This window comes from Vespa crabro, chromosome 13, assembly GCF_910589235.1.
Source record: "Vespa crabro chromosome 13, iyVesCrab1.2, whole genome shotgun sequence".
NCBI classification, from domain to species: domain Eukaryota; kingdom Metazoa; phylum Arthropoda; class Insecta; order Hymenoptera; family Vespidae; genus Vespa; species Vespa crabro.
Window position 1 is genome coordinate 2,242,999 of NC_060967.1, and position 27,004 is coordinate 2,270,002.

The following is a 27,004-nucleotide window of genomic DNA, read 5'->3' on the forward strand; positions in this document are numbered from 1 at the left end:
TCTCTCAGATTTGTCGAAGCCGACGAAAAAGCGTGGAAGAAATTCTCAGAGACATTGCGCTTTAATGAGATGAGACGTCGAGTACAACCGGAACAAAGTATTATTCGAAAGGAGATTTAAAGTTTAACCAAATGTTTTCGGACTTGTCGTCGTCGTCGTCGTCGTCGTCGTCGTCGTCGTCGTCGTCGTCGTCCGATGAAAGAAAAAGAAAAAGAAGAAGTAGTCGTCGTACCTAAATAAATGCTAATCCTTGCTGTCCTTTCTCTTAAATTCTATCTGTTCGGAAGATTCGGAAGGTCTTCTTTGTTCTTCCATCTCTATAGCTTCATCTATGTTTCTCAATCTATCTCTCTTTCTCTCTCTCTCTCTCTTCCCTTTCTAATCTTGAAGAAGGCTAATGCATGTTGTTCGGGAGAGACATAAGAAATTCCCTATCGATTACGGATCCTCTTTTCGTTTTTCTCTGATATTTCTTTTTGTTTTTTCTCTTCTTCTTCTTCTTCTTCTTCTTTTTCTTCTTCAATGTATTCAATGCAGTCCAAAGTGATTTTAAAGAAACCTTTGTTTTCCTACTTCGAGAAAATTTAAGATTCAAATGTATAAAGTCATACGTCTTATATTATTATTATTATTATTATTATTATTATTTTTTTTTTTTTTTTATTTAATGCCTTATCGAAGGATGACTCTTAATAAAGCGTTAAAATTAAATGTTGTTATTCTTTACGAATGACATGAAAATGCAAATATCACGTGTAATATACTACGCGGATGCATATTCAAGCTCACATTCAGTTGATATTAAGATTTCAATGGTATCTTATATTTCCGTTGTTATAAATCAAAATAAAACTAATCTCTCTTTGTCTCATTGTTTATCCAAATTTTCAACATGATATCTTTTAACGTGACATCAAAGAGATATAAATTTAAAAAAGAAAAAGAAAAAAAGAAAAGAGCTTCCGTTTTATCACATATTATCAGATTTTGATAGTAATACAAACAATTATATTAATGGCGATATCGATGATGATAATAATGAGAACGAATGATAACAATTCAAAAATTCCAAGAATATTAATTACGAGATTAAAAAAAAAAAAAACAAAAAAAGAAAGAGAAGAAAAAAACAGAAAATTATTATTATTATTATATAGATTTTTCAATTGTATATACTTCCTTTTTTTTTTTTTTTTTTTGAAGCACATTTATCTACATACGTTATTCATTTTCCTGATTAAGACGTATGGTAAGTCTAATCAGTTCCATGGCTTCGTCGATGAGACATTAAATTAAATATTTTACTCGTTTAATGGATACAATTAATAATATAAAATTATAAAAATACTTTAACCCATCGATAAGCTTATCTCATTCATTTTCATATAAAAAAAAAAAAAAAGAATCATCATACTTCTTTTCTCGAAATGTAAGGGAAGAAGAAAAAGAAGAAAAAAGAAAGAAAGAAAAAGAGAAAAAAAAAAAAGTGTAACGAGAGATATATTCGGCAATGATTCGGAGTAATTAACTTTATCGTGTTCGTGGATACACCTATCGGACCGGGCGACTAGTCATCTGGAGTAGACACTCTTGACTCTGCTTCAACTTTCTTTTTAAATCGATATCCCCGATTCTGCTCGAAGATAACACAAGGATAAATTACTTTCTCCTGCGAATGAAAAAAATTCAATTAAAAATAGGGAAACTGCCGGCGACAGATGCATTCAAAGGATCGAGCTCACTCGCGTTCGCGTCCGCTTCCGCGTCCGCGTAGAAAACGCGCGGAGGACGTGAGCTTAAAACGTCGCTAATGTGCATGTATATACATACATACGTACATACATACGTACATACATATATACATACGTACATACATACATGGATGCATATCTCTATACGTAAAGAAATCTGCCAGAAAGGGAATTGCTTTCTATCTGCTTTTATAACTCGTCTAATCGGTCAAATTTGTTGATCTCTCGTTAATATCCTATGCATTTTATAGTTATCCCTACGTAATTATATATTAATCCTAATTATATATCATTGGTAATACATAATTCTTTTGTTATGCGAGAGAGATGTTTTTTAAATTCGCGACTTCTTTTTTTGACTTTTCCTATCAATGTATTATATTAATATCATTCTTAAAAGGGGGAAAAAAAAAGAAAAACGTCGCAGTTATATTTAATTTTAACAATAATCATCAGTTTTTTTTTTATCGATAAATAATATTCTATCATATATGTATACCCACGTCGTTCATATTTACTTCGTAAATCAATTTTAAAATACGACGATAAATATATACATACGTATGGAAATCTCATCGTATTTTCTGTTTCTGATTTGTCGTTTTTTTTTTTTTTCTTTTTCATTATCCCTTTTTTCCTGATCTTAGAAGATAATTTCCCTTGAGGAAACTTTTTCTTTTTCTTTCTCTTTTATTTTTTTTTTCGACAAAATATAAAAATTCATACGGCGTAGGGTTAAGGAAAGATCGTTCGTATATACAAAAGAAAAAAAATATATATATATACATATATATAAATACAAAAAAAAGAATAGAAATGTGAGAATAATTTAGAAATAATAACGATTTGTCAAAAAAAAATGATGTAAGGGAAAAAAAACAAAAAAAAAAAAAAATAGAAAACAAATAAGAAACCAAAGATGTGCCAGGGATAGGTGAGGATTGGGGGTGGGGTAGGGGGAGGGATTGGGGGGGGAAGCGAAAAAGAAAGAAAGAAATTATTAATACGACATGACGTATAGTCGATATTTGAAATATCGATTGATCGTGTACTTTACGAAGGAAATTTCTACTAAAAACTTTTGCAAAAACAGCTATAGAATATAGCTTTCAAATTGGAAACTCCGTCCATAAGAGCGCTGTTACTTGACAGAGACACACTACCCTCGGGGTAACTATGATTCATTATCATGGTGCTTATAAAGGATCATTAATATTATCCAACGGACTAGGTAACACGCTTTACCACTAACCACTATATGAAGCGTTTGTACTTGTATAATAGGATCAACCTGCCAAAATAACGTGTAATGCATTTTTACCATCAGCCTCTACACGTCATTGAAGAAGAAGCTAACGATAAGAAGAAGAAGAAGAAGAAGAAGAAGAAGAAGAAGAAGAAGTAGAAGAAGAAGTAGAAGAAGACGAGGAAAAAGAAGAAAAAGAAGAAGAAGAAGAAATACAAAAGTATAGAAAGAAATCTCCTAATCCTTATACAATATAACTATATATACATACATACATATATATATATATGTATTCGAGATGATCACTATGTCCTATAGAGAATCGAATCTGCTTTAAATTTGATCCTTATATCCTACAGGAATATAGGACACCTCTGGCAAGTTATTATATTAATAAAAACATTATTTGTAAGGACGGGGTTGAAAAAGAAAAGGAAAAAAAAAAAAAAAAAAAGAAAGAAAGAAAAAAAATTCAAAAGAAAAAAGAAACTTATTATTAAGAAGAAAATAAAAATAACTAATTTATACCTATATCGGGCAGGGGATGGGAGAGGGGTGTGGGGGTGCAGAGAAAGAGAGAAGGCGAGAGATCGTTGGAAGAAGAAGATTATTACATTTTGCGGTTAAAATATCGCCAGGAGTAAAACGATAGTACGGTAATCCCTTATGGACGCATCTCCTCTTCGTCGTAATAAAAAATGTTAGAAGGTAGAATAATTGCTGAAGAGCGGGCAGGCATCTCTTAATGTACCAAGGAAGATCCCCGACTTTCCTTGTTGTCACCTGTCACAGATAAACTTTTTCGCGATGAAAATAGTAAAGGTAAGCTGGCACTGAAGAAGAAAAAGAAGAAGAATTGGAGGAAAAGGAAGAAGAATAAAAAGAAAAAGAAGACGAAGACGAAGACGAAGAAGAAGAAGAAGTATGGAAAGAAAGAAGGCTAGAGAGAGAAAGAGAGAGAGAGAGAGAGAGATTTTCCCCTTGGATGGCTTATAATGAGAAAAGTAATTCCAATTTAAATATCCCGAAGTGCCAGGTAGAATAATACCCACGATTGCGTTGAAACTCATAGAAAGGAGGTGGGGGGTGAAAGAGAAAGAGAGAGAGAGAGAGGGAGAGAGAGAGACTAATTCTGCAAAATACTTCAACTTAGCAATCCTCTTCGAAAAGTATCGGATCAATAAATAATAATCCAATCAATAATGATACGTATTTGTTATATATCCTATATAATAATAATCGTTAACATTCAAATGATTATTATTTGGAAATATTCTTACTTTATTTGTTATTCCTATAAAATTCTATTGATTCATCCTAAATATTACATTATTAATGTACATGTATACATATATCATGTATAAATATAATACATTATTATATAGTAATATATTATTAATATATTTAATATATAATATTACATCAGTATCATGGATATAATTAATAATATAAAAATATAGAAATATTTTTACTTATCAGTAAGCTTATTACAGTCTTTCTTATATACAATCATTAATTATATCAAAGATAATTTATTATTAAATATTAAATATTACAATATATATATATTATTATAATTATAAATATTATTATTATTATTATTATTAACGAATAATATTGACAAAATCACGAAGAAAATACCAATTTGTAAATCTTATACGTTCGATCTATCCAACTTACCTAAAGATATACACGTGGTGCCTTCTCTTCATCCTTTCCAACTCCTCCATCTTTTGCCTCCAGTTGCTGTGTCTTACTCTCTACTGAAAGCATAATAATGACTATGTATAGAAATACATACCGACACGGACGATTAAAGTTCATCGCCGCAGGGTGCAATACTGAGGTATTTGACCATCACTATTGTTTGTGTTTTTCACAACCAAAATGATGCGCCCTATTGTTTCTTTTTTAGTAATACAAAAGGATGATTACGTATATTGTTTTTCAAATATAAACGTCAAACATTACTTCTCAACTATACGATCATAAAAACATATAATATAATTTTATGTTTATAATAAATAAACAATATCATATGATATATATGAGTATTAAATATGTGTTATCGACAATAATAATGATTATTTTCTAACATTGATATATAATTATGCTGTACAATTATATATGTCTCAATTTTTATGTTAAATAAAAATTATTAATTAAAAGAACAACTTGTTTATTTATATTTGTTTCATATATATTGTAACTCTGCAATTATTAACTTCTCATAATGATTGTACTCTCTCAATCAATCTTATATTATCTCTCTGTCTATACGTATTTATATTTGATATAGATATGAAAAAAAAAAAAAAGAAAAAAAAATATTTATTACAAAGATATCTCAAGTTATTGTGAAATGTTTAAAATTATATTTTATAAAATTATATAATTATAGAGTAACTTTTCTTAAATAACCCTTCTTATTGTTAATTATAAAATCATTGAGTTCTTCTCTCTAAATTTAATCTATTCCCTATTTAAACTTTCTGAAAACTAGACAAGAATACAGATATATATATATATATATGTATGTAGCATGTCAGTAATAAATCTAATCTATTTCTATTTATTACTATTTAGAATATATTTATTATAAGTGCATTATATGTAATAGTATTTGTATGTGCATCTTTGAAAAGATAAACATTGTAATATAAGCAAATGCACAATGTAAACTATAACATATAACAGAATATATAATCATGATTTATGTTGATAATCCTAATACCATATATTAATTAACCTATTAGCTTAAAATGTTTGACTTGTCATAGTAATCTTATCCATATATTCGCATAAAAATACATCAGAATTTAATTATACATCAAAGGATTAAAATACTTAAAGACGCATATAATAATATTAAATCTTGTTATAATCAAATTAATGTTTTAATTCTGTAGACTTAAGGTTATGTCTTCTAAAGTAATGTTGTTATAATTCCTCCATAAGATTCCAACGATGAAACGAAGAACCTATATTGTTCATGTATGTAAGAGATATATTTAATAATTATATATTTATTTACGTTAAAGAACACATAGTTATCCTGTCATTTCATTTTGAGCACAGCTCAAACTTCTTTGAGAACAGAAAACTTTTTTCAGCATATACAAATATAAAAAAGTTCAAGATTGAATAAGGAAAGTCGCAATGTTTATTTATTGGATAATAAAACTCTCGTTGCCTGTCAAAGTCAATGAGTACAAATTTTTACATTTAGCACTAACCAATAACAATACTGGGTATAAAACATAACTAACGAGATCACGCCTTATAATTATTCTATATTCAAATGTTCTAAATCTTATTATTTCATAATATTAAATCTTGCTTTATATGCCTAAAAATAGATAAACTTACATGTATGACATAGAACTCTAACAATTTTCGTTGAATTTTTTAATTAGTGGCACTTCTTCAATTAACTGTACTTCTTCAATTAACTGCACTTTTTCAATTAGTGGAATTCTTGAAAATCTGGAAAGTATCAAATGTTAATAGTAGAGTATAAAATAAATTGTGTGTACGTATGTATGAGTCTAAATAACATGTGTATATATATATATATGTGTGTGTGTGTGTGTGTGTGTGTGTGTGTGTGTGTGTGTGAATGTATGTGTACCACATGTACTTGTAAAAATCGAATAAAATATAAAATTCATTCAACTCTGTTAATTAATGCACAATTATTAATCAGAGCATCGTTAAAAAGTAAGAAAGAAGTACAGATATTGTGAAAATAAATGTAGAAACCTCGAGAAAATTTATGACGCAGTAGCCGCCGAAAGAAGAACGAAATGCCAATTTTATATTCACGAATATCTCTTAAACACGGCTAAATACCGCTTCGCAAATAACACACGTTAGAAAATGCATCTTATTAAAACGATTAGTACATTGGCCAAGAATGTATGTTAGAAAAATTATGCTAATTACCTGTAATTAATGACAGCGATACGTATCCTGCTTGATGCCGGTATCAATGGAACAAATATGGCGTCATGCCCACTGTTCGGAAAGATAGACGATTCTCGCCGCGCATGCGCATTAGATTCTTCCCCCACTCACTCACTTTCTCTCTCTCACACACTCTCTCTCTTTCACTCCCTCTCTCTCTCACACACTCTCTCTCACTCTCTCTCTCGCTTTCTTTCTTTCTCACTCTCTCTCTTTCTCTTTCTCTCTCTCACTTTCACTCTCTCTCTCTCTCTCTCTTTATGCTTATGTGTATTCGCGTACAATAAACATATTAATATTGTTACCTATTATCAGAAAAAAAACATACAACATGAAATCTAAGACTATACAAATGATAAATAATCAATATCGTAAAAAGATAATTATAATCTAATTACATAATTAATTAAAATATGTCACGAATACGTCATCACTTGACAAATATACATAATTTCTTTCTATTTTCTATGCCCTAATCAAAATGAAATATATAATTAATAAATCGAATAAAATAATTAAAAAGAATTTCTATATGTTAAATATCCTCCTTGAAAATATTTTGATATAAAAAGGATATTATTATTTTTAAGTATTGAATAATAACTAGTTTATTTACAATTAATATAAAATATCTTGACTGAGATGCACATCTGGTATTAACATAAACGATCGATCGATTTGTAAAAATTTAAATGACGAAATAATAGTTTAATATATGGCGGGAGAAAAAATAATTTTGATCTTTTAATTCGAACATTATTGATCTGTATTAATTTTTTCAATGCCAAGGTAAAAGCCATAAAAATTCTTTTGTTTGTTTCTCATAAATGATGTATTTACACACACACACACACACACACACACACATATGCTAGAAATCAAACTCGATAATAAAAAAAAATGTTGATCTACTAACAATCCTTTATCGTGATTAATTATAAAATTATTGAATTGTTTAAACTTTATCTATTCTCTATTTAGTGAAATTCGATTATTATTTAAAAGATACATTTTTCCTACGATATACTCACAACATTCTCAGCAACATTCGATGAAAAATATGAAAATTTTTTTTCTGAAAATCTCTTACACTTTTACACAAAATTAATCACTTTCATTTCTTTGATATAAGTTAACAGCTATCATTTGGCACTCTATTAAAAATTTAATGCGATTCATAGGTTGAGAAACGCTGTACTATAACATTACTATTACGATGATTTGTAATTTGTTATTTGTATTTTGTATTCTGTCTTCTGTAATCTGTGATTCGTAATTTTAGACAATTTAAAATTAATGATGGATAATTTTCTTATATTGACGAAAAAATATTTACAGAAATAGAAAATTATTTGTAAGACGATTGTAAAATAAGTATGTACGTTATTGTCGATCGAATCTAAATCGATAATAGATAAACTAAAATGATTTTTACCAATTGCGTTAACACAGGAATCTACTATTTCTATATATATTTTTGTGATAATTTAGTATTTATAAAACTCTACAGAATGTATTGTTAATATTTAATTATTATAATTCGTAATATATTATTTTTTATTAAAATTATTTCTATTGTTTCATATATTTCATTAAAGGTTTTATTTTATTTATCATACTTTTTGGACGCTGCATTGTAAGCTCAGCTATTGGCCGAAATCTTAATTCGCAGCTGATAATTGGTTGGCTTCTGCAAGGCTACCAACTTAACTTTTAAATTTAGCTTTTTTACATTGTGACACTTTAATTTGATTTTTTTTTTCTTTTTTTTTTTTTAATATACATTTTTAGTATACTATATGCATTTAGCATACGAAATAAGTATTAAAAAAATAAGACGATTTGTTTTTTTTTCATGCGCAATAATTTTGAATATATTATCATTTCATAGAATTGATATGATTGGTCTATTCTTCTTGATCTGAAATGTGGACGTGCGATTCGTTAAATCACACTGCATGTAACTATTCAATGGAAAACACGCAAAAAGTTTTCATTTTCTAATCCTGCAATTTTACTAATGGAAATATTTTCGAAATAACAAATTGTGAAACCATTAGTCGCGTTGTCTTTTTGGTAAAGAGTAACAAATCAGTGATTTATTATCGATTGAAGTATAAATTATTACTAAGGTGGCAAAACAGTGAAAAATAATATAAATTTTATTTCAATTATTGTTAGTATTAGAATAGTTAAACAATAACGATGAGATTAACGTAAATTAAAAGGAATCATTTAGAAATTAAAGTACGTTTACTTATTGTAGTTACTTACTCGAACATTATCTAAATCAAAATATATAAAAATGAGCTCTCGTCATCGTTTAACATCTTTTGGAGATGTCGAACATACGAATTTTCTTTCTGAGGATATTGGTGCTCTTTATCTCTCAAATAGTTACACGGATATAACATTAATAGTTGCAGATCAAAGATTTAATGGTCATAAAATTATTCTAGCAGCGCGAAGTCAATATTTCAGAGCTCTTTTATTTGGTGGTTTAAAGGAATCAACTCAGCAGGAAATTGAATTAAAAGGTGCATCTGTACCAGCTTTTAAAGGATTATTTAAATACATATATACTGGACATATATCTCTTGCAAATCAACGTGAGGAGGTATTATAATATACATATAATTTTCTGATAAATATCTATAGAAAAACAATAAGAAATATTATCTATTAAGGTAATCGTCGACATTCTTGGTTTGGCACATCAATATGGATTTGTAGAACTTGAAAATGCAATATCTGATTATCTTAAAAAAATCCTTAGTATAAAAAATTTTTGTGTTATATTTGATGCCGCACGTCTTTATCAAATGGAATTTTTGAAAAAGGTTTGTATTTATTTATTATTATTGATTATGTTTCAAGTATTAATAGGACATTAGTTTGCATGACAAAAGTTATAACTGATATATATTTCTTTCTTTTTCTTTTTAATTTTTTTTTTTTTCAATTTTTTTTTTCATGCTTGGACTTGAAAAAGTGGTGTTATCAATATGTTAATAAACATGCTGCCGAAATTATACATCAAGACAATTTTTTACAATTAAGTCCTATAGCTTTAAATGAACTTATTTCACGTGACTCATTCTATGCACCAGAAATTGATATTTTCTTAGCCGTACAAGAATGGATCAAAGCAAATCCCAACGTGGATGCAAAGGAAATTTTAGGTCTGTACAAATGTTGTATAATTTCTGAATGTCTTTTTACTTTCTCACAAGAAAAAAAGAAAAAAGCAAAAAGAAAAAAAGACAAAAGAAAAGAGAAAGAACAAAAGGTTTAATAATATTGAACTATAATATTTTAGCACAAGTAAGATTAAGTCTTATTTCTTTGACCGATCTTTTAAATGTTGTGAGGCCAACTAGATTGGTATCTTCCGAAGCTATTTTAGATGCAATAACAGCAATAATGGACAAATCTTCAGAACTTGCTTATCGAGGCCAAATGTTGGTAGATCAAAATATTGCCATTGCAGTTTATGGCGCTGAAGTTCTACAAGGTGAAATGCGTAGTTATCTTTTGGATGGTAATTCTTATAATTATGATATGGAACGTGGGTAAATATAATTTATTAAATCTTTGAAAATATATATTCAAATATTTTGAAACTTTAACAAAATGAACTTTATAATAATGTAAAAATAATTTTATAGATATACAAGACATGCAATAACGGATACACAGGAACATGGTATATTAATTAAGTTAGGTACACAATGCATAATAAATCATATAAAGATGTTATTATGGGATAGAGATTTACGTTCATATTCTTATTACATTGAGGTGAGAATCTTTAATCAAATATTATAGAAATTAATTGAATATGTTATAGTAATAATATAAATTATTCTTTTATATTAATATATTCTTTTTCTTCTTTTTTTTTTAATTTTTAATTTTATGAAAGGTATCCGTGGATCAAAAACATTGGGTGAGAATTATCGATTATACGAAATACTTTTGTCGTAGTTGGCAATATTTATATTTTGAACCAAGGGTTATGGTTTATATTCGTATTGTTGGTACAAATAATACCGTGAATAAAGTAAGAAAATTGTATATATAATATGTTAATGACATTATAAATTTATGGTAGAAATACATCATATAACAATTAGAAATTATATATTACAGGTATTCCATGTTGTAAGCTTTGAAGCGTATTATAGAAATCACTCAGAAAAATTATCTGAAGGATTTATCATTCCAACGAGAAATGTTGCTATTATGAAGTTTGGTGCCACTGTTACAGAAGGAGTGAGTAGGTATGTTATTTTTTTTTCTTTTTTTTTTTTTTTTTTTTTTTTTTGACATCTGCATTTAGAAATTTATTTGCGATTATCTTCTAATTATATTTTTTATTTATATATCTGTATATAGAATACGTAATGCTTTACTAAATGGTGATACATCAGATTATGATTGGGATAGTGGATATACCTGTCATCAATTGGGTTCAGGTTCTATATTAATACAATTAGGACAACCTTATATCATAGATTCTATGAGGTAAAAAAAAAAATATATATATATCTTATTTATTTAATTATTTTTATAAGCTTATGTAAATTATCTTAAATTACTCTTACAGATTATTACTTTGGGATTGCGATAAACGCTCATATTCTTATTACATAGAAGTATCTAGTAATTATTTAACTTGGGATCTGGTAGTTGATAAGACTAAAGAACTTTGTCGTTCTTGGCAAGTACTTCATTTTCATCCAGCCAGACCCGTTGTTTTTATACGTATAGTTGGAACCTATAATACGGAGAACGAGGTTGTTAAACATATTATTTATCAAATATCAATTATCTTAATAAAAATTTCATTATCTAAGTTATGTGTATGTATGTATATATATATATCCATATATATATATAGGTATTTCATTGTGTGCACTTTGAATGCCCTTCTCAAGTCGAAGATAAGGCTCAAAAATCTCCTATAAACCATGAAAACCATTTGACAATTAATCCTACAGAAACAGAAAAAATAGATCAAGATGATGGTGATTCGACAGACGATTCTGTTATTATAGCTGCAGTACTTTAATGTGATCTAACGCATACAACATTTTCGCATGTGATAGCATCCAGCAAAAACTTTCAAGACTATAGAATAAGAATATTTATAAGAGTGTAATGGTATAACCACGAACACATCTCATATGAAATAATATTTATTAAAAGAGATCTTTTGTTATATTAACGTATTTATAAATTTACAGAAAGAAAAATAGAAGTAAAAAAAAAAAAAAAAAAAAAAAAATAAAGTTGAACTAGGTGCTTCGTAGATTTGAAAAACTATTATATATTATACTCATTGTTCGTGGTCACACACACACACACACACACACACACACACATACATATATATAGAATATTTTTATTTAAGACTTTGCTCTACCGATATATAAAGCATATTATATATGTAATTTTTTTTTTTTTTTATATATTATATAGAATGATTTTTTGTTTGTTGATAACATTATTTCTTATTAAAGTATATTTATAGAATTCTGCAATGTAATAGGTATAAAGAAATAGCAATCAAACTTAGGTGCCAACTTTTTAATCTCAAAATTATATTAACTCTGAGCTTATATATTAATGCTAAGTAAATTTATCTTTTTTTTCCCCGTTTGTTTTAATTTTATTAATACGATCTTTTAATATGTATAAAAACACCGTTATATATAATACGTTATTTTTATATATAACAAATTATATAGAACATATTAATAATAAAATAACAAATAATAATAAAATAATATATAAAACAATCTCTCTTAATCTACAGAATAGAATTCAAGATCATAACATATTATGTTCTACATATCTATATGTATATATATATATATATATATGTATAAATATACATATATTATAGTGATAGAACATTTCTATGTCTCTGTCTTATAATCTGGCATTTTTTACGCACATTACAAAAATATACATTCATTCTATATACGGTGCAGTTTTTTCATTTTATTGATTCAAGATGAACTAATGTTTGAAAAAGTTTTTTTCTTTTTTTTTTTTTTTATCTTTATTTATATACAAATAAAATCATATTTATTATATAAATCATTCATTTTATCATTTATTATGTGATCCATTTTAAATCAGCACATAGTGATATATGATCACTTGGAAGTACTATAGAAGGTAAACCAATATGTATAGTAAGTTCTTCGTTGCTAGGCATTGGAATTATTTGCTCTACTTCAAATTTATTTTTTTCATAAAATATATAATCTAAACAACCTGCAAATTCTGGTGTATAATTTGTATATATTGGTGTTCCACATGCACTTGCAAAACGAATATTATAAGTTAAAGATACATCCTTCACAGTTTCTTCCAAATCTGAAAGAATTATATATAAATAAAATTTTCAATGAATAAGATAAGAGTAATTTAAATAAAAAAATAAAAAAAGTCCTTACTACTACTCCAATCCTTATAATTTTCAGGTATATAGTTTTCAGTCATTAATTGATAAATACCACATTCAGGTACACTGTTAAAGTCACCACATAACAAAATGCTAACATTGCTTTGAGGGTGCTAAAATATATATTTGTAACTATAATTTATTTATTCATAATATGTAATAATGCAAGAAATTAATTTTATGATTATGTTAAAATCTAATACTACGTACTATATATATATATATATATATATATATATATATATATATATATATATATATATATATATTCATAATAAAAAACGTTTACATACCTCTTGCTTTATTTTTTCTGTAAAATTTTCTATATACAGTAAAATATAATATGCTTGTAACAAACGTATATGATCTGCATCAGGATGAAAATATAAATGTGTATTAGCAATAACTAAAATATCTGATAGTCTTTCTCTTGCTCGCAATGCAAGTACCTGTTAGACAATTATTTTTTATATAAGATTTATATTTATCTTAATAAGTAGTAAAAAGAGTTACAAAAAAATAATGTAATAACATTTCACCTGTACAGTTGTATTTTTCTGTGAGAAACGTTTTTTTGCTTTTTCATTCTGTATTTTTGACCAAATAAGTGCGAATTTAGGTAATTCAGTATTATTCCCTATAACAGTAGAATCATAACACAGTTCTTCAAATCTTTCTTTGTTAAAAAATACTGCAAGACCCTCTGATGATTCATTCTTTGTATTGAATATACTTTTATACTGTAGTAAAGATAAAGTTGGCATAAAATCATTATCATAAATCTTATTGTCTACTTCTTGGAGGCAAATTATATCTGAATTAAATCCTAGAGAAACAGAAAAAAAAAAATTTAATTTTTTACTTTTTATTTTGTTTTCTTTTAAACAAACTTTAAAATAAACTTACCTAGTAATTCTTTAAGTATAAGTTGTTTTCGATAATCTATGTCTAAAGCATATTCTGGACAATATGGAAATAAATTTTCTTTACTATAAGTGGTACTGGCATATACATTAGCCAATATATTATATGATGTAACTCTAAAACTAAATTTATAAAAATTCAGATAAAATTCATTCTATAAATTTATAAGAATATTAATAGATACTTTGACATAATAATTTGTTTTATTCTTCAAATAATTACCTGTTGCCTGTTAATTTAGATTTTGTAAACATATGACGAGTATCAAATGGACAATGTCCTGGACCTGCTTCTATAATATTCTTAGATTCCACTTCAACGGAAGGTCCACTATGTGTCTCATTTTGTGGAATACAATTTAATTTTAATCTAAAACCAATATCGGATACATTTGGTGTATACAAATATCCATCACCAACGTGTAACCAAACTTGTTTAGGATTATTTATATCATTTTTGTACCAATTAAAATTAGATAATTTTTTATCAGTATATAACGATTCAAATTTAGTAGGATATATTGGAAAGCCACATAGTAAAGATGATGGTAACGTTATACTATTGACAATTGGTATATTTTTCTTTATTACAAATGTAATATCAAATATTACTAATTTTAAATCATTTACATCTTTTAAAATTGTTTCACACAAAGTATCACCATTGATTTGAATATTGTTTTTATATAAATAAATATCTTTTTTTATAATTTCATCGACTTCTTCAGCAAATTTCTTTTTCTTTCTAATTATAACTTTACTAACATTAGTATTGATTCTTTTCAAAAATGTATCAACTTTTTCATTTATATGCCTTGAAAAATTGAATTGACGATTCACATTCAAACTAGGATATTCAAAGCGAAACATAAAATCAAATGTTTCCGCACCATTTACATGATATACTAATGCTTCACCACTATTTAAAACCATTTTTATATTTGTGGATTTATAACGAATTAGTAAATTTATAGTTGTTACTTTTATTAATGAGGTTAGTTGACTTTTTCGAATGGAACAATAATTCACAAATATATTGAACATTACTATAAGTCAAGATTATTAATAATTTCAAAATAATCACATGTAAAATATTATGCTCTCGTCAAATCAATGAATAAACATAAACATTCGTAGAAAAAAAGTATTAAATTCTCAAGCCAAGAAGATTAAACAGTATGAGACACTGTCGATAAAATTGTATGACGTCATTACCGATGTAAAATATGCTACAATTTCTTTCAACAAAATATTATTTACTATAAAAAAAAATCATTTAACTAATACATATACTTATATACCCATTATTAATTTTAATAATTATTTACATCAATAAATTCATTTTACCTTTTTTGTTCTTCCCATTGTTCTTTAAACAATTTATTTACTTCTTTACTAGTAGGGATCCTAAAATACAATATCATAATCATATATATATATATATATATATATATATATATATATATATATATATGTATATAAATATAGATGTTATTTTATATTATGTTATCTTCAATTCCATAATTTACACTTAATAATATATTAAAATTTAACTCACTGCCGGTATTCTGTACGTGCAAACAAGGTCAATATTTTAAATATGTTTAAACAATTATTAATGTCTGTTATTTCAAATATAGCACTAATACCAAGAACAATTTGAGATTCCTTTCTTATAAGAGTCCCATAAACTCTAACTGCATTATATTCCTAAACATAAATAAAAACTGAGATATAAAATAAATAATTGAACTGAATGATGTATCTTATAAAATTGAAATGTCCATAATATTCAAATTATTTGAACATAGAATAATTTCATGGATTATTATTTGTATTAATTATAAATATTTATCATTAATTACCCATATATTGTTCTTATTATTGCGTGGGGTTTTGAAAAAAACTTCAGAATTGGATAATGAGTTCCAACAGATAGGAAATAGTATTTCCTTTTTAAGGTCAATGATCATGTCAACGTTATCTTTGCGTATAATACGGCCTATTGTTTGTATAGTTTTGATGCGATTAGTTTCATAATCATTTAATTCAATATACGTAGAAATATCTTCAATAAAAATAGGTATATAAGGAAAATGAATATTCAAAAAGTTTGTTAACTTAGATAAATCTTTTTTCCATTTTCTCGACACATACGCTTGACGATTAATGACATTCAAATGATTATTCATTTTAATAAAATTATATCATATATATAAACATAATCTATTATTAAAATAATTAATAATTCAAACATTAGAAGTTAATCGCTGAATTTCTATCACGAATGTGATAGATCAAAAAATACTTATAATATTCCACGTAGATGGCATGACATATACGACGTTATTCCGAACGAACATTTCTATTGGTCGCTACGTCCACCAATAACGTCATACAATAATTATCTTTTATTTCCTCCCACCCCTTCCTTTCCACACTTTTTTCGTCAAGTTTTTAATCATTATTTTATTTTGAAATTATTATTTTGCATTATTCCTCGTATATTTAAAAAAATGTTCAACCACCTTTTTTTGTTTCATCGTTAATCGTAATTAAAATAATACTGCTACCTTAAAAATATTTTGCGCCGTACGATACTGCATTTCATAATGATCAACCGTTGCCATTAAGGTAATGATCGTTTTTTTGTTTCGTTTGAATCGTTCGAAAGTGTTCGTTCATATTGAACTCATTATTAATTTATTTTCATAATATCTAACGTAATATTACAGTAGCATACAATTTTATTCTGTCTGATAATATGGTATGTAACATAGTATATCTCATAAATTTTCATCAATTATTTATATACTTAACACATTATAACTTTTATCGTTTATTTTCAAGGAAAAGAAAGAAAGAAAGAAGAAAAAAAAGAAAAAAAGAAAAATGAAAAAAGAAACCCATCGATGAGAGTACAATCGTCGTTAGTTGAAGAAGATTCACAATGATACGAGGAATTTACAAACAATTGCATTGAGAATTAAACGGGATTACTTTTGTACGTTCTACTTATACATACATATAATCCGTTAAATTTAAAAATATATATTCCTTTTATATTATATTCAATTTATAATACGTTTGATTGTTCCGTCAGTTCTATCGAAATCAAATCAAGACCAGTTAATAGGAAGTTCCATAGTATGGAATTTGCCCTTGGGCATATCTTTCTCTACGTATAGATGAAATCACAACCGTAGATAGAGAAACGGAAATAAGAAAGTTTCTTATCCCCACGAAGATTTACGAGTCAACTTTTTTTTGAGGGTATGTATTTTGTAATTTAAAAAAAAAAAAAGAAAAAAAAATAATGCGTGAACTATGTACAATCGGACAATTCTTCTTCCGATCAATGTCTATATTAATCTACGTCCATCCTTTCTTTTTTTTTTTTTTTTTTAATGCCGGAAGAATATTTACGATATAATACATGCAAAAGAGAAAAAGAAGTAGAAAAAAAATAAATAAATAAATAAAGACGAAGGAAGAAATAAAGTAAAATGTATGTAAAATTATAATCTATTACTATATATTATATAATAATATATTACTATATAGTGACACTTCGTAAGGATATAGTATCTTTTTAATTACCTAGAATGACATAATAATTTTGTTATTATATATGCAAACATTTAACGAATCAAAGATCTTTAATAAATTTTTTCATTTCTTTTTTTTTCCTTTCTTTCTTCCTTTTTCTTTTTCTTTTTTCTTTTCTCTTTAATAATATTTCGAGAAACTTTTAATACACTTTAAAAAAATCAAGATTAATATTTTATCGTATTCCAATCGACATAATTAATTGTACAATCATTATGAATCGACATTGAAAATTTTTTTTGGAAATATATTAATTTATTAAAACATATATATATATATATATATAAGTATATAAGAAAGTTTACTTTAATTGATCGAAAGAATAATAATAATAATAATAATAATAATAATAATAATAATAATAATAATAATAATAATAACAAAAACAATGGAGTGCATATCTCGTGAAAGCAAGTGCGCAAAATAGAATGAAAGTTCATTCTACGTGACCGTAAAGCATTTATTGATAAGTAAACTTGTAACATCATTTTCCTACAGTTAATATGATTTCTCTTCGTATGATATTTCAATGACGTTATCATGGATAATATATAAATATATGTAGATAATTATAATAGTTCTATTGACAACAGTTTTTATAGTTTGTTTTCAGACTATGGGCACTTTTATGCATTAAGTTTAGAATAATTATCAATGGCCGTGAATGATGAATCTTAAAACGAAATTCGTATATATACCATTGGCCTAGAAATCAATTTTACACGTTCGTCTAAATTGCAAAGAAAGTTAATACAAATGTATTCATTCACTGACAAATCTTATTAATCATAAACGAGTTTTTCACGTACATATATATTCAAGGTCAAAGTTTTTAGGTCAAAAAGTTTTTAGGTCATTTTAAAAGTCAAATTGTCCTTTACTCGAGATTTTTTAGGCGGCTTTGCAAGCAAGCAGGCTTGCAATTTTATAAGATTTGAAAAAAAAAAAAAGAAAAAAGAGAAAAGGAAATAAATCAGCTTAAAAAAATGTTCGGAAAAGAGCGATTGATTTTAAAGATCCAATCGTTCGAAATAAAACTTTTTGCCGTGTATCTAAGTAGAAAACGATGAAATTATGTTCTATCAAAATTAATCATATTAAAAAAAAATCTTTCCTTCTGTATCATTTACATATTACATATTTCATTATTTAATTATTTTTATTTTCAGTGATTTTTATGATCACTTAGAACTGACGATCTTTCGGTCAAGCCGTCTGCTGTTGCTTCCTGCCAGGTCAAAGACCTAACAGCCCTTAGAAGGCCGTCTTCAGACTTTCGGTGAAAGTACATACATATATTTCGTCCTTGAACTGGAAGCCTTCGAACGATCGACGCAGTGAAATATTTCATGGTGTATCATATAATCTTCGAAAGGAGAAACATGGTATAATTACGAAGATACATTTCCCTTTTTACAAAAATAAGCTCTAATGGAAATATTCCACGAACGAAGATGTTTCATATCTTTTCGAACATTCATATAAATATCTCTAATCTTTTCTTTTTTCTTTTTTTTTTTTTTTTTACATTTTTATGACAAATGAAATAATTCTTATTGAATTGATTTGATAAATTTTCTCGCATCACGTTTTCTCACTTTTTTCCTCTTACAACAGATTTTATAACAGATTATTATCTAATAGACGATAGATCGAAAGTTCTTAAGTGATTTTAAAAAAATAATTATTCTTTTTGCTTTAATTTATTGTTTAATTTATTGTTTTAGTTTTTTCTTTTTTTTTTCCTTTTTTTTTTTTGTGTGTTCTCCGTTTCTTCTTTAAATAGCAAAATTAAGAGATCTAAGAAATCTTTTGGCGCAAGGTGTATTTTCGTTCTTTGACATTTTTCAAATTAAAAATCATATCTCTTCAATAAGAATAAGATATAATTATTAGAAATATAAATAGCGAAATTCTCTGTTGTATATCCTCTTTTATCTATAAATGTCATTGAAATAAGACGTAATCTGTTTTATACGATTGATAAATTCTAAACGTTTTTTTTTCTTTTTTTTTTTTGGCTTTTTGATACTCTTTTTATTTAATTTTCACCAAACTCGACATAAGATTTTTCTTATAGAGTCATAAATAATAATCGTAAGAAGTGTGCGCGCATATTTTAAAACGCGTCTTCGACGTCAGAATGCGTTCGAGTGAATAGCTGTATCGAATGGCGTGCGTCACTAAAGTTTCTTTTTCTCTTTCTCTCTCCCTCTCCTTTCTCTCTCCCTCTCCTTTCTCTCTCTGTCTGTCTGTTTGTCTCTCTCTCTCTCTCTCTCTCTCTCTCTCTTTCTCTCTTGACTTTTTCGTTTAGGTTAAAGAAAAGACCGGTTTGAAGGGGGTCTACCTTTTTCGTATGACTGGTTTTGTTTATCCGTGAGCTCGCAACCTCGGATTCTTTCTAAGAAAATTGCACGTCAACCGATTAAAGTGTTATCGATCCATGTAAAAAAAAAAAAAGGATCTAAGTATATATATGGAATTGTTATCGTTATATAGATATATAAGAAATAATGAAGATAAAAATTGCCAAGATAAAAAAAAAATAAAAGAAAAACATATTATTTTAAGAGTACGGAATAAGAAAATATTCTTAGGCAATTAAAAAAAAAGAAAAAGCAAATATTTTTAATCTTTCAACGAAACTTTCGGTTCATCTTCTCTACATTAAAATGAGATATAATTTTTTCAATTTTAATTATATATTTCTTATATATAATATATAGATTTTGATTTGATTGCCATCATTGTTCTTCTATAATCGTTTCTTTCTTCTTCTTCTTTCAAATCTATTGATTTTGATTATTCATACCACTTTGTTTTGAAATTTTTTTCTCATGACATGCACATTCTTCTTAAGTACATACATATGTATATGTATAAATATATATATATATATATATATATATATATATATGTGTGTGTACATAGATTATCTGTTAGCTAGACATTTCTGAGAGTGTAGTCTTTAGTCTCTTTCTCTCTCTCTCTCTCTCTCTCGTTAGATTTACACAGCATCGATTTTACCTACTTTTATTGATTCATCCTTTCCATTTAAAGTAAAACAATTATTTACTTTTCATTAAAAAAGAGAAGAAAAAAAAAAGGAAAAAGAAAAAATGGAGAGAAGAAACTCACAGTAGATACATCTTAAATCGATGCTCCATTATCTTGAAACGTATTTAAAATATTTACCATGCATTTAAATCGTGGTAAAGAATTATTTAAACGAATTACGACTAAAAGACTAAATAAATGTTATATTTTATTTCTCTGGTTATTATTTTTAGCATCATACAGACAATGACGGTACGACGTCTAATCGATCATCATCTTTTCTATTGTTCACATTCAAGAAGCGCGAGAACAAGCACTATCCTTTCCATCTGCGGAACCTATTAAACCAATAAACGCGATTACGAGGGTCAATAGGAATATAATGCGTCGATTGACATCGGACCGATTCGCGAGACATTTTTTTACCCAAGAACATTACGAAGGGACGTAGATATAGATAAATAGATAGATAGATAGATAGATAGATAGATAGAGAGAAAGAGAGAGAGAGAGAGAGAGAGAGAGAGAGAGAGAGAGAGAGAGAGAGAGACAGAAAAAGCATTATTTAAATGTATTATAAACTTTCTCTATAATAAAAATTTTAAATTGTTAGGAAAAAAAAATTCGAAGATATTAATACTATTATCTCTCCTATAAGTTAACAAAATTATCATGTTTTATATTTTTTAATCAAACTATAAGTAAAAACTACGAGAAGTAATAATAATAATAATAATAATAATAATAATAATAATAATAATAATAATAATAATAATAATAATAATAATAATAATAATAATAATAATAATAATAATAATAATAATAATAATAATAATAATAATAATAATAATAATAATAATAATAATAATAAAAGAAAAAGGAAAAAGATTTGCTATGGGAAAAATTTTCAATTTTCCTTTCATCTTTCTTAGAAAAAAAAAGAGAGAAAAGAAAAAGAAGAAAACAAATAAAAATCGTTTGTCATCTATATCTCTTAATTTGATAAATTATATCTCTATAGAATGAGAACGTTATAAAATTATAACTAAAAATTCGCCTACTTTCGTTCTATAGAAAACAGTATTTATGATGAGAAGTGAAAGAAAACTGCTTTCAGGAAGAAAGTTATTCGAACGAATTTTATTACCTTTTAAAAATTTATCTTTTATTTTTTCTTTCCTTTTTCCTTTCTTTTTGTTATCTCTCTCTCTCTCTCTCTCTCTCTCTCTCTCTCTCTTTTTTCTTTTTTTTTTTTAATTTATGAATGCTCATATCATATCTTAAGGAATATTGAAAAAATTGAAATAAGTAATAGGAAAAAAAAAAAAAAAAGAAAAAAGAAAATGCTTTTCTAATCTCATCCAGTCTATCAGAGTTAGTTTGTCTGCTAGGAGCGTGTGCAAATCAAATAAATGATTAATTATGATTATTTGCGAATTCGAGAAGATTACCATTCATATTGTACATATGCATATATACATACGTATATACTTACATAGAAACGTTTGGACTTCATTCACTCGGACAAATGGATGAAGCAATCGTAAATAAAATAAACGTGTGCAACGCGTTCTTGGACCATGACCTTCATAAACGAGACTTTCCTCTGCTTTATACGGACGAAAGATTCTGCGCAATCATTTATAACAATCTATAATGCTTTAATTTAATTACATTTAATCATCATCTAGCTAAATAAAAACTGGGTCAGAAATGCAGAACTTTGTAGAACTTTAAACGGGAAAAAAAATTTTAATAATTATTTATATATATATATATATATATATATATATATATATATATGTGTGTATATACGTATATATGATATGTTATATAATATGTATATTATGTAGATATGTAATAATTAATTATGAAAGTTCAATTATTATTTATAATATATAAATATGTTATAAATTATTATAACTTTAATAATTTATAATATATCATGTGACAATTAGAAATGATTTATTTTAATTGTCATAAAATGTTATTATAAATTAATATGATAACATTAGAAATATATTTGCGGTTCCTTTAAAATCTTTGGATTACATCTAAATGATTGATCCAGATTATTTTAATCTAAAAAAATATATATATATATATATATATATAAATTATAATATAAAAACAAAAAAATTAATATATTTTCGTAAATACTATGTATCTAGATTAATCTACAATCGTTTTTATATATTTAAAGGAAAATTGATGGTCAATCTAGTATAATGAAAGATCACAAAGGCTAAAGATCATGCGGTAGTGAAATATATAGAGATACTTGATATCTTTTTTCTTTTTTTTTGATTCAGTGGAATGCATTTAGCCAATCTTAATCGTCACTGTATATAATAATAATTGCACAACATCCGATAATACTTTATATAAGGCAACTATGCTAGAGTATCACGCAATTATAATTTGGTTTTCCTTTCTCTCTTTTTTTTTCAGAAATCAATTACGAAATTATACGATAAACGATAAAAAAAAACTATTATGAAAAAATTGAAAATTTTAATATGTATAAGATTTAGAGGTTTATCCCCAACGTAACTTTATTTTCAATTTATATATATCGATGAGAACCTTAGGAAAAAATAATATCTGAAATTTTGCTAAAAATCGATATCTACGTCATATATTGTTACATATATGTAACAACTTACATAATTATATATGTACTTGATTTTTTTATTCTTCAATCGATAATAATATTTTTCTCGAATTCCTATTTTCTATGGCAAATGAAAATTCATCGTATTTTTTTGATTTTTTTTCCTCAAAGTAACAAGGATGGTCATCAAAAAATTCTCAGATGGATCCAAAAGTTCCTCGATCAATTTTAAAGGTCTTACTTATTCTTTTTGCGAGACTCTTTGAGCGAAATTCTTTTTCTTCGCTTTTTTTTTCTTTTTTTCGTCTTTTTCTTATAAAAAGCTATAAAAACCACAAGCATAAAACCATAAGCCTAAAAGGGTCTCGAAGAAAAAAAAAATTAATTTTGTAAATCACATGAATACTTTTTGGTCCATTTTGTAAAAAAAATACCGAAACTACAGTAATTTCGATGTAATTGTTACAATTATTACAATGTCATCCTTGTGCTGTCACGATAGATTCTAATACACCCGTCGAAAGAGGGATTATCTAATGGAAGAAGGGAGGAAGAAAGAAAGGAATAAAGGAGGGGAGAGATGGATGGGGATTCAGTAATTATATCGTTTAAAAGCAAAAGCTCGTTAGAATCGACCAATGACGTAGTTATCATTTAAAATGTGTCATTAATTAATGGGAATTTCCCTTAAATTATTTAATTGGCTCGATTCTACGAGTAAAAATATTTCGGATCGCGTTTAATTGCGTAAACTTAAATATATTCGCGAATTAATAAACATGAAAAAGAATTCAAAACACCAGAAGAACTTCTATTTTCGACGATAGAATGTATCAGTTCTAGGAATTGATAAGTATTAAAAATTCAGACGAACGAAGGAAACTTTCCATTTGCGGAAATGATAGAAATGTTTGAATAAACAAATTTATAAACGCGATGAGGTGTAATTATGAAATAAAGGAGAAAAAAGAAAGAAAAAAAAAAAGATAAAGGAAAAAAGGGATTGAATTAAATGTTGTGTTAAGTGACGTAAAATCTATCTGATATTCTCGATGGTTCTGATGATCAGTTAGATGAAGTGACGATGAAATAACTCGTCAATGTATGTATATATATATATGTATATATATGTATGCATATATATATATCCATGTATTTGCAAGGAAATAAAAAAATAAAAAGAAAAAACGACGGGAGATCTCGACAAGGTCGTGGTTTTCATTCGATCTTGGAAAGAGAATGTGCTCCAGACTCACTTGTGGTTTTCCCCGTAAAAGAAAGAAAAAGAGAGAGAAAGAGAGAGCGAGAGAGAGAGAGAGAAAGAGAGAGAGAAAACCGTTAACCTTAACACCTGCGCCATCGAGGTTTGGACTTCGTCAGAGATTGAATTTCATAAACCTTTACGAAGTCTGTTTACGAAGTCTCTAAAAGATAGACGGTATTTTCCTCTTCGTATTTACACTTTATACAATACCATCGTTGTTTCTAAATTTATTTATATGCTTTTGAATAATTACTCGAACTCACTATAAAGAAGAGAAAAATATTCATGGAAATTTTCTTAATTTTTTCTAAAATATATATATATATATATATATATATATATATATATATATATATATGACTAACTAATTTGAAAATCTTTCCTGTTATTTTTTTCGTAATTTTTCGTAATTATTTTAATTATCTCATTATCAATTAACACGCGTCTTATTTGATCAATGTCGATATGCTTTCGTTATAAAAAAAAAAAAAGAAGAAAAATAAGGAAAAAAAACAACCGTATAAAAAGTCCAATAGTGAAAAAGTGAATTTTAACTTTTATTTCGTCATTTTTATGACAGTGAAGTTATCCAAATGCAAATTGAATGACACAATCAAAATCGTGACGGTAAGATAACATTTTTGTTAAAAGTTCATTGGTCAAAGAGAATCGAAATTTTTGTAATAAGTGAATTCTTGTATTTTCATTTTATCATCTCATTTTAGATTTTTTACTTTCTTCGTTTTTCTTATTTCTTTTTTTTTACTTTATTCGCCTGAAAGATTAATAATGGACAAAATGAAAAGAAAGATAAAAAATGAAGAAGAAGAAGAAGAAGAAGAAGAAGAAGAAGAAGAAGAAGAAGAAGAAGAAGATCAGAGAGCATCGAATAGTCGTGGAAAGAAGATCACGATGGGATGCACCTGCAGGTATATTTTAGATGGTTAGCAGCTCCGAAGGCGACTCCGACGTTCGACGAAGTCGTCCGAAGGTCATCGAGCTAGATTCCTCTATAAAACCGACGCAACCACGTCCCAGCAGTTATTCGCAAGAAAGGAAGAGCGACGTACGGTTAGTCGATTCTGTGTACAAATTACTGATCTCTAAAGACGTTACTATTAACGAAACATTAATTCTCTAAAGTTATTACAAATGTCGTTTTAGTGTTCGATATTTGAAATACCGAATTCCTTTTTTTTTTTTTTTATATATATATCTTTCCGTCGGATAGTGATAAGTGATAAGATAATTCTGGCGATTTTCTCGAAGAAGAAAAGAAAACTTTTTCAAAGTTTTTCATTGCTACGCATTATCTCTTATACTAAAAAGAAAAAAAAAAGAAAAAAGAAAAGAACAAAAAAGAAAGAAAGAAAGAAAGAAAAAAAAAGGAAAAGAAAAACAAGAACAAAGGAGAAAAATCTCAAAGAAGATGTATACCAATCCGTTCAATCGTAAACACAGTACGATCAGACAAATGTTGGATCGTCTTTTGGATCCAACGAGGAAGCCAATCAGAAGATCAGAAAGTGTATCGAGTTCTGGAAGTAGTACGAGTAAAAGTAGCGATCGATCTTGGAATGAGTCTAATCATTCTCACAGAGGGATTCTACTATGGGGTAGAAAGTGAACGGAAATTAATCGAGATGAGAGATGATCGTTTTGAACGTTTACAATCAATATTATCATTCCTCTCACTCTCTTTCTCTCTCTCTCTCTCTCTCTCTCTCTCTCTCTCCACTTTCTCTACATCTCTTTTTTTCTTGTTATCAACTTTGCTCGCAAGGAGAGTTTTTAGAATGGAGGCCAAAGCAAAGTAACTTTCTATCATGCTCTGGGAAGAAGATCAAAAAAAGAAGTATAACTTCCTTTTTAACGTTTCTTTTTTTAACTGGTAATCATCTTGGAAACGAACGAAAGTGAACGAGCGAATCGATTGGAGGAAGAAGAAGAAAAAAAAAAAAAATAAACGGAAAAAGAACACAAGTCTGTTATTTTCTTCCGCTTGGATTCTAAAGAATGGCTTCGCTATTAAGAAGAATTAGAAGAGAAAGAAGAACAAGAAGAAGAAGAAGAAGAAGAAGAAGAAGAAGAAAACA

The 27,004-nt window shown here is 26.8% G+C and overlaps 3 protein-coding genes and 1 long non-coding RNA gene across 15 annotated transcripts in view; 2 read left to right on the forward strand and 2 right to left on the reverse strand.

Annotated features, from left to right (window-relative positions):
- LOC124428836 (lachesin-like) overlaps positions 1-7,162 on the reverse strand; it is a 73,426-nt gene extending 66,264 nt beyond the window's left edge. The window contains exons 1-5 of one of the 7 annotated variants that reach the window (XM_046973383.1): positions 6,943-7,162; positions 6,367-6,483; positions 4,678-4,760; positions 1,530-1,669; positions 233-569 (exon numbers count right to left, since the gene is read on the reverse strand). The gene's annotated coding sequence lies outside the window, so the exon portion shown is untranslated. The remainder of the gene's footprint in view (positions 1-232; positions 570-1,529; positions 1,670-4,677; positions 4,761-6,366; positions 6,484-6,942) is intronic. The other 6 variants (XM_046973386.1, XM_046973379.1, XM_046973384.1 and 3 more) reach the window with 6 other exon arrangements.
- Positions 7,163-8,913: 1,751 nt separating this feature from the next.
- LOC124428834 (BTB/POZ domain-containing protein 9) lies at positions 8,914-12,253 on the forward strand. Of its 2 annotated transcripts, XM_046973375.1 has the most exons (11): positions 8,914-9,139; positions 9,230-9,580; positions 9,651-9,803; positions 9,956-10,145; positions 10,283-10,535; positions 10,632-10,764; positions 10,889-11,026; positions 11,116-11,246; positions 11,362-11,490; positions 11,573-11,762; positions 11,867-12,253. In XM_046973375.1, exons 2-11 carry the CDS (start codon positions 9,269-9,271, stop codon positions 12,035-12,037), a joined length of 1,800 nt encoding a protein of 599 aa, XP_046829331.1. In that variant the 5' UTR covers positions 8,914-9,139; positions 9,230-9,268; the 3' UTR covers positions 12,038-12,253. The 2 variants fall into 2 exon arrangements, with proteins under 2 accessions (XP_046829331.1, XP_046829330.1); XM_046973374.1 differs by having other exon boundaries at positions 8,914-9,580.
- A 152-nt stretch (positions 12,254-12,405) lies between these two features.
- LOC124428835 (2',5'-phosphodiesterase 12) lies at positions 12,406-16,638 on the reverse strand. Of its 3 annotated transcripts, XM_046973378.1 has the most exons (10): positions 16,522-16,555; positions 16,230-16,432; positions 15,923-16,074; positions 15,712-15,771; positions 14,588-14,734; positions 14,348-14,487; positions 13,981-14,267; positions 13,735-13,890; positions 13,434-13,554; positions 12,406-13,353 (listed from the first exon to the last, which is right to left on the reverse strand). In XM_046973378.1, exons 1-10 carry the CDS (start codon positions 16,538-16,540, stop codon positions 13,091-13,093), a joined length of 1,548 nt encoding a protein of 515 aa, XP_046829334.1. In that variant the 5' UTR covers positions 16,541-16,555; the 3' UTR covers positions 12,406-13,090. The 3 variants fall into 3 exon arrangements, with proteins under 3 accessions (XP_046829334.1, XP_046829333.1, XP_046829332.1); XM_046973377.1 differs by having other exon boundaries at positions 16,230-16,638; XM_046973376.1 differs by lacking the exons at positions 15,712-15,771; positions 15,923-16,074; positions 16,230-16,432; positions 16,522-16,555 and having other exon boundaries at positions 14,588-15,640.
- Positions 16,639-16,846: 208 nt separating this feature from the next.
- The window catches only part of LOC124428840, a 19,522-nt gene continuing 9,364 nt past the window's right edge, over positions 16,847-27,004 (forward strand). Inside the window, exons 1-5 of one of the 3 annotated variants that reach the window (XR_006943295.1) lie at positions 16,852-16,998; positions 17,100-17,131; positions 17,215-17,368; positions 17,468-17,637; positions 19,143-19,358. This is a non-coding gene — a long non-coding RNA (uncharacterized LOC124428840). Of the gene's footprint in view, positions 17,132-17,214; positions 17,369-17,467; positions 17,638-19,142; positions 19,359-27,004 lie in introns of all 3 variants that reach the window. The other 2 variants (XR_006943296.1, XR_006943294.1) reach the window with 2 other exon arrangements.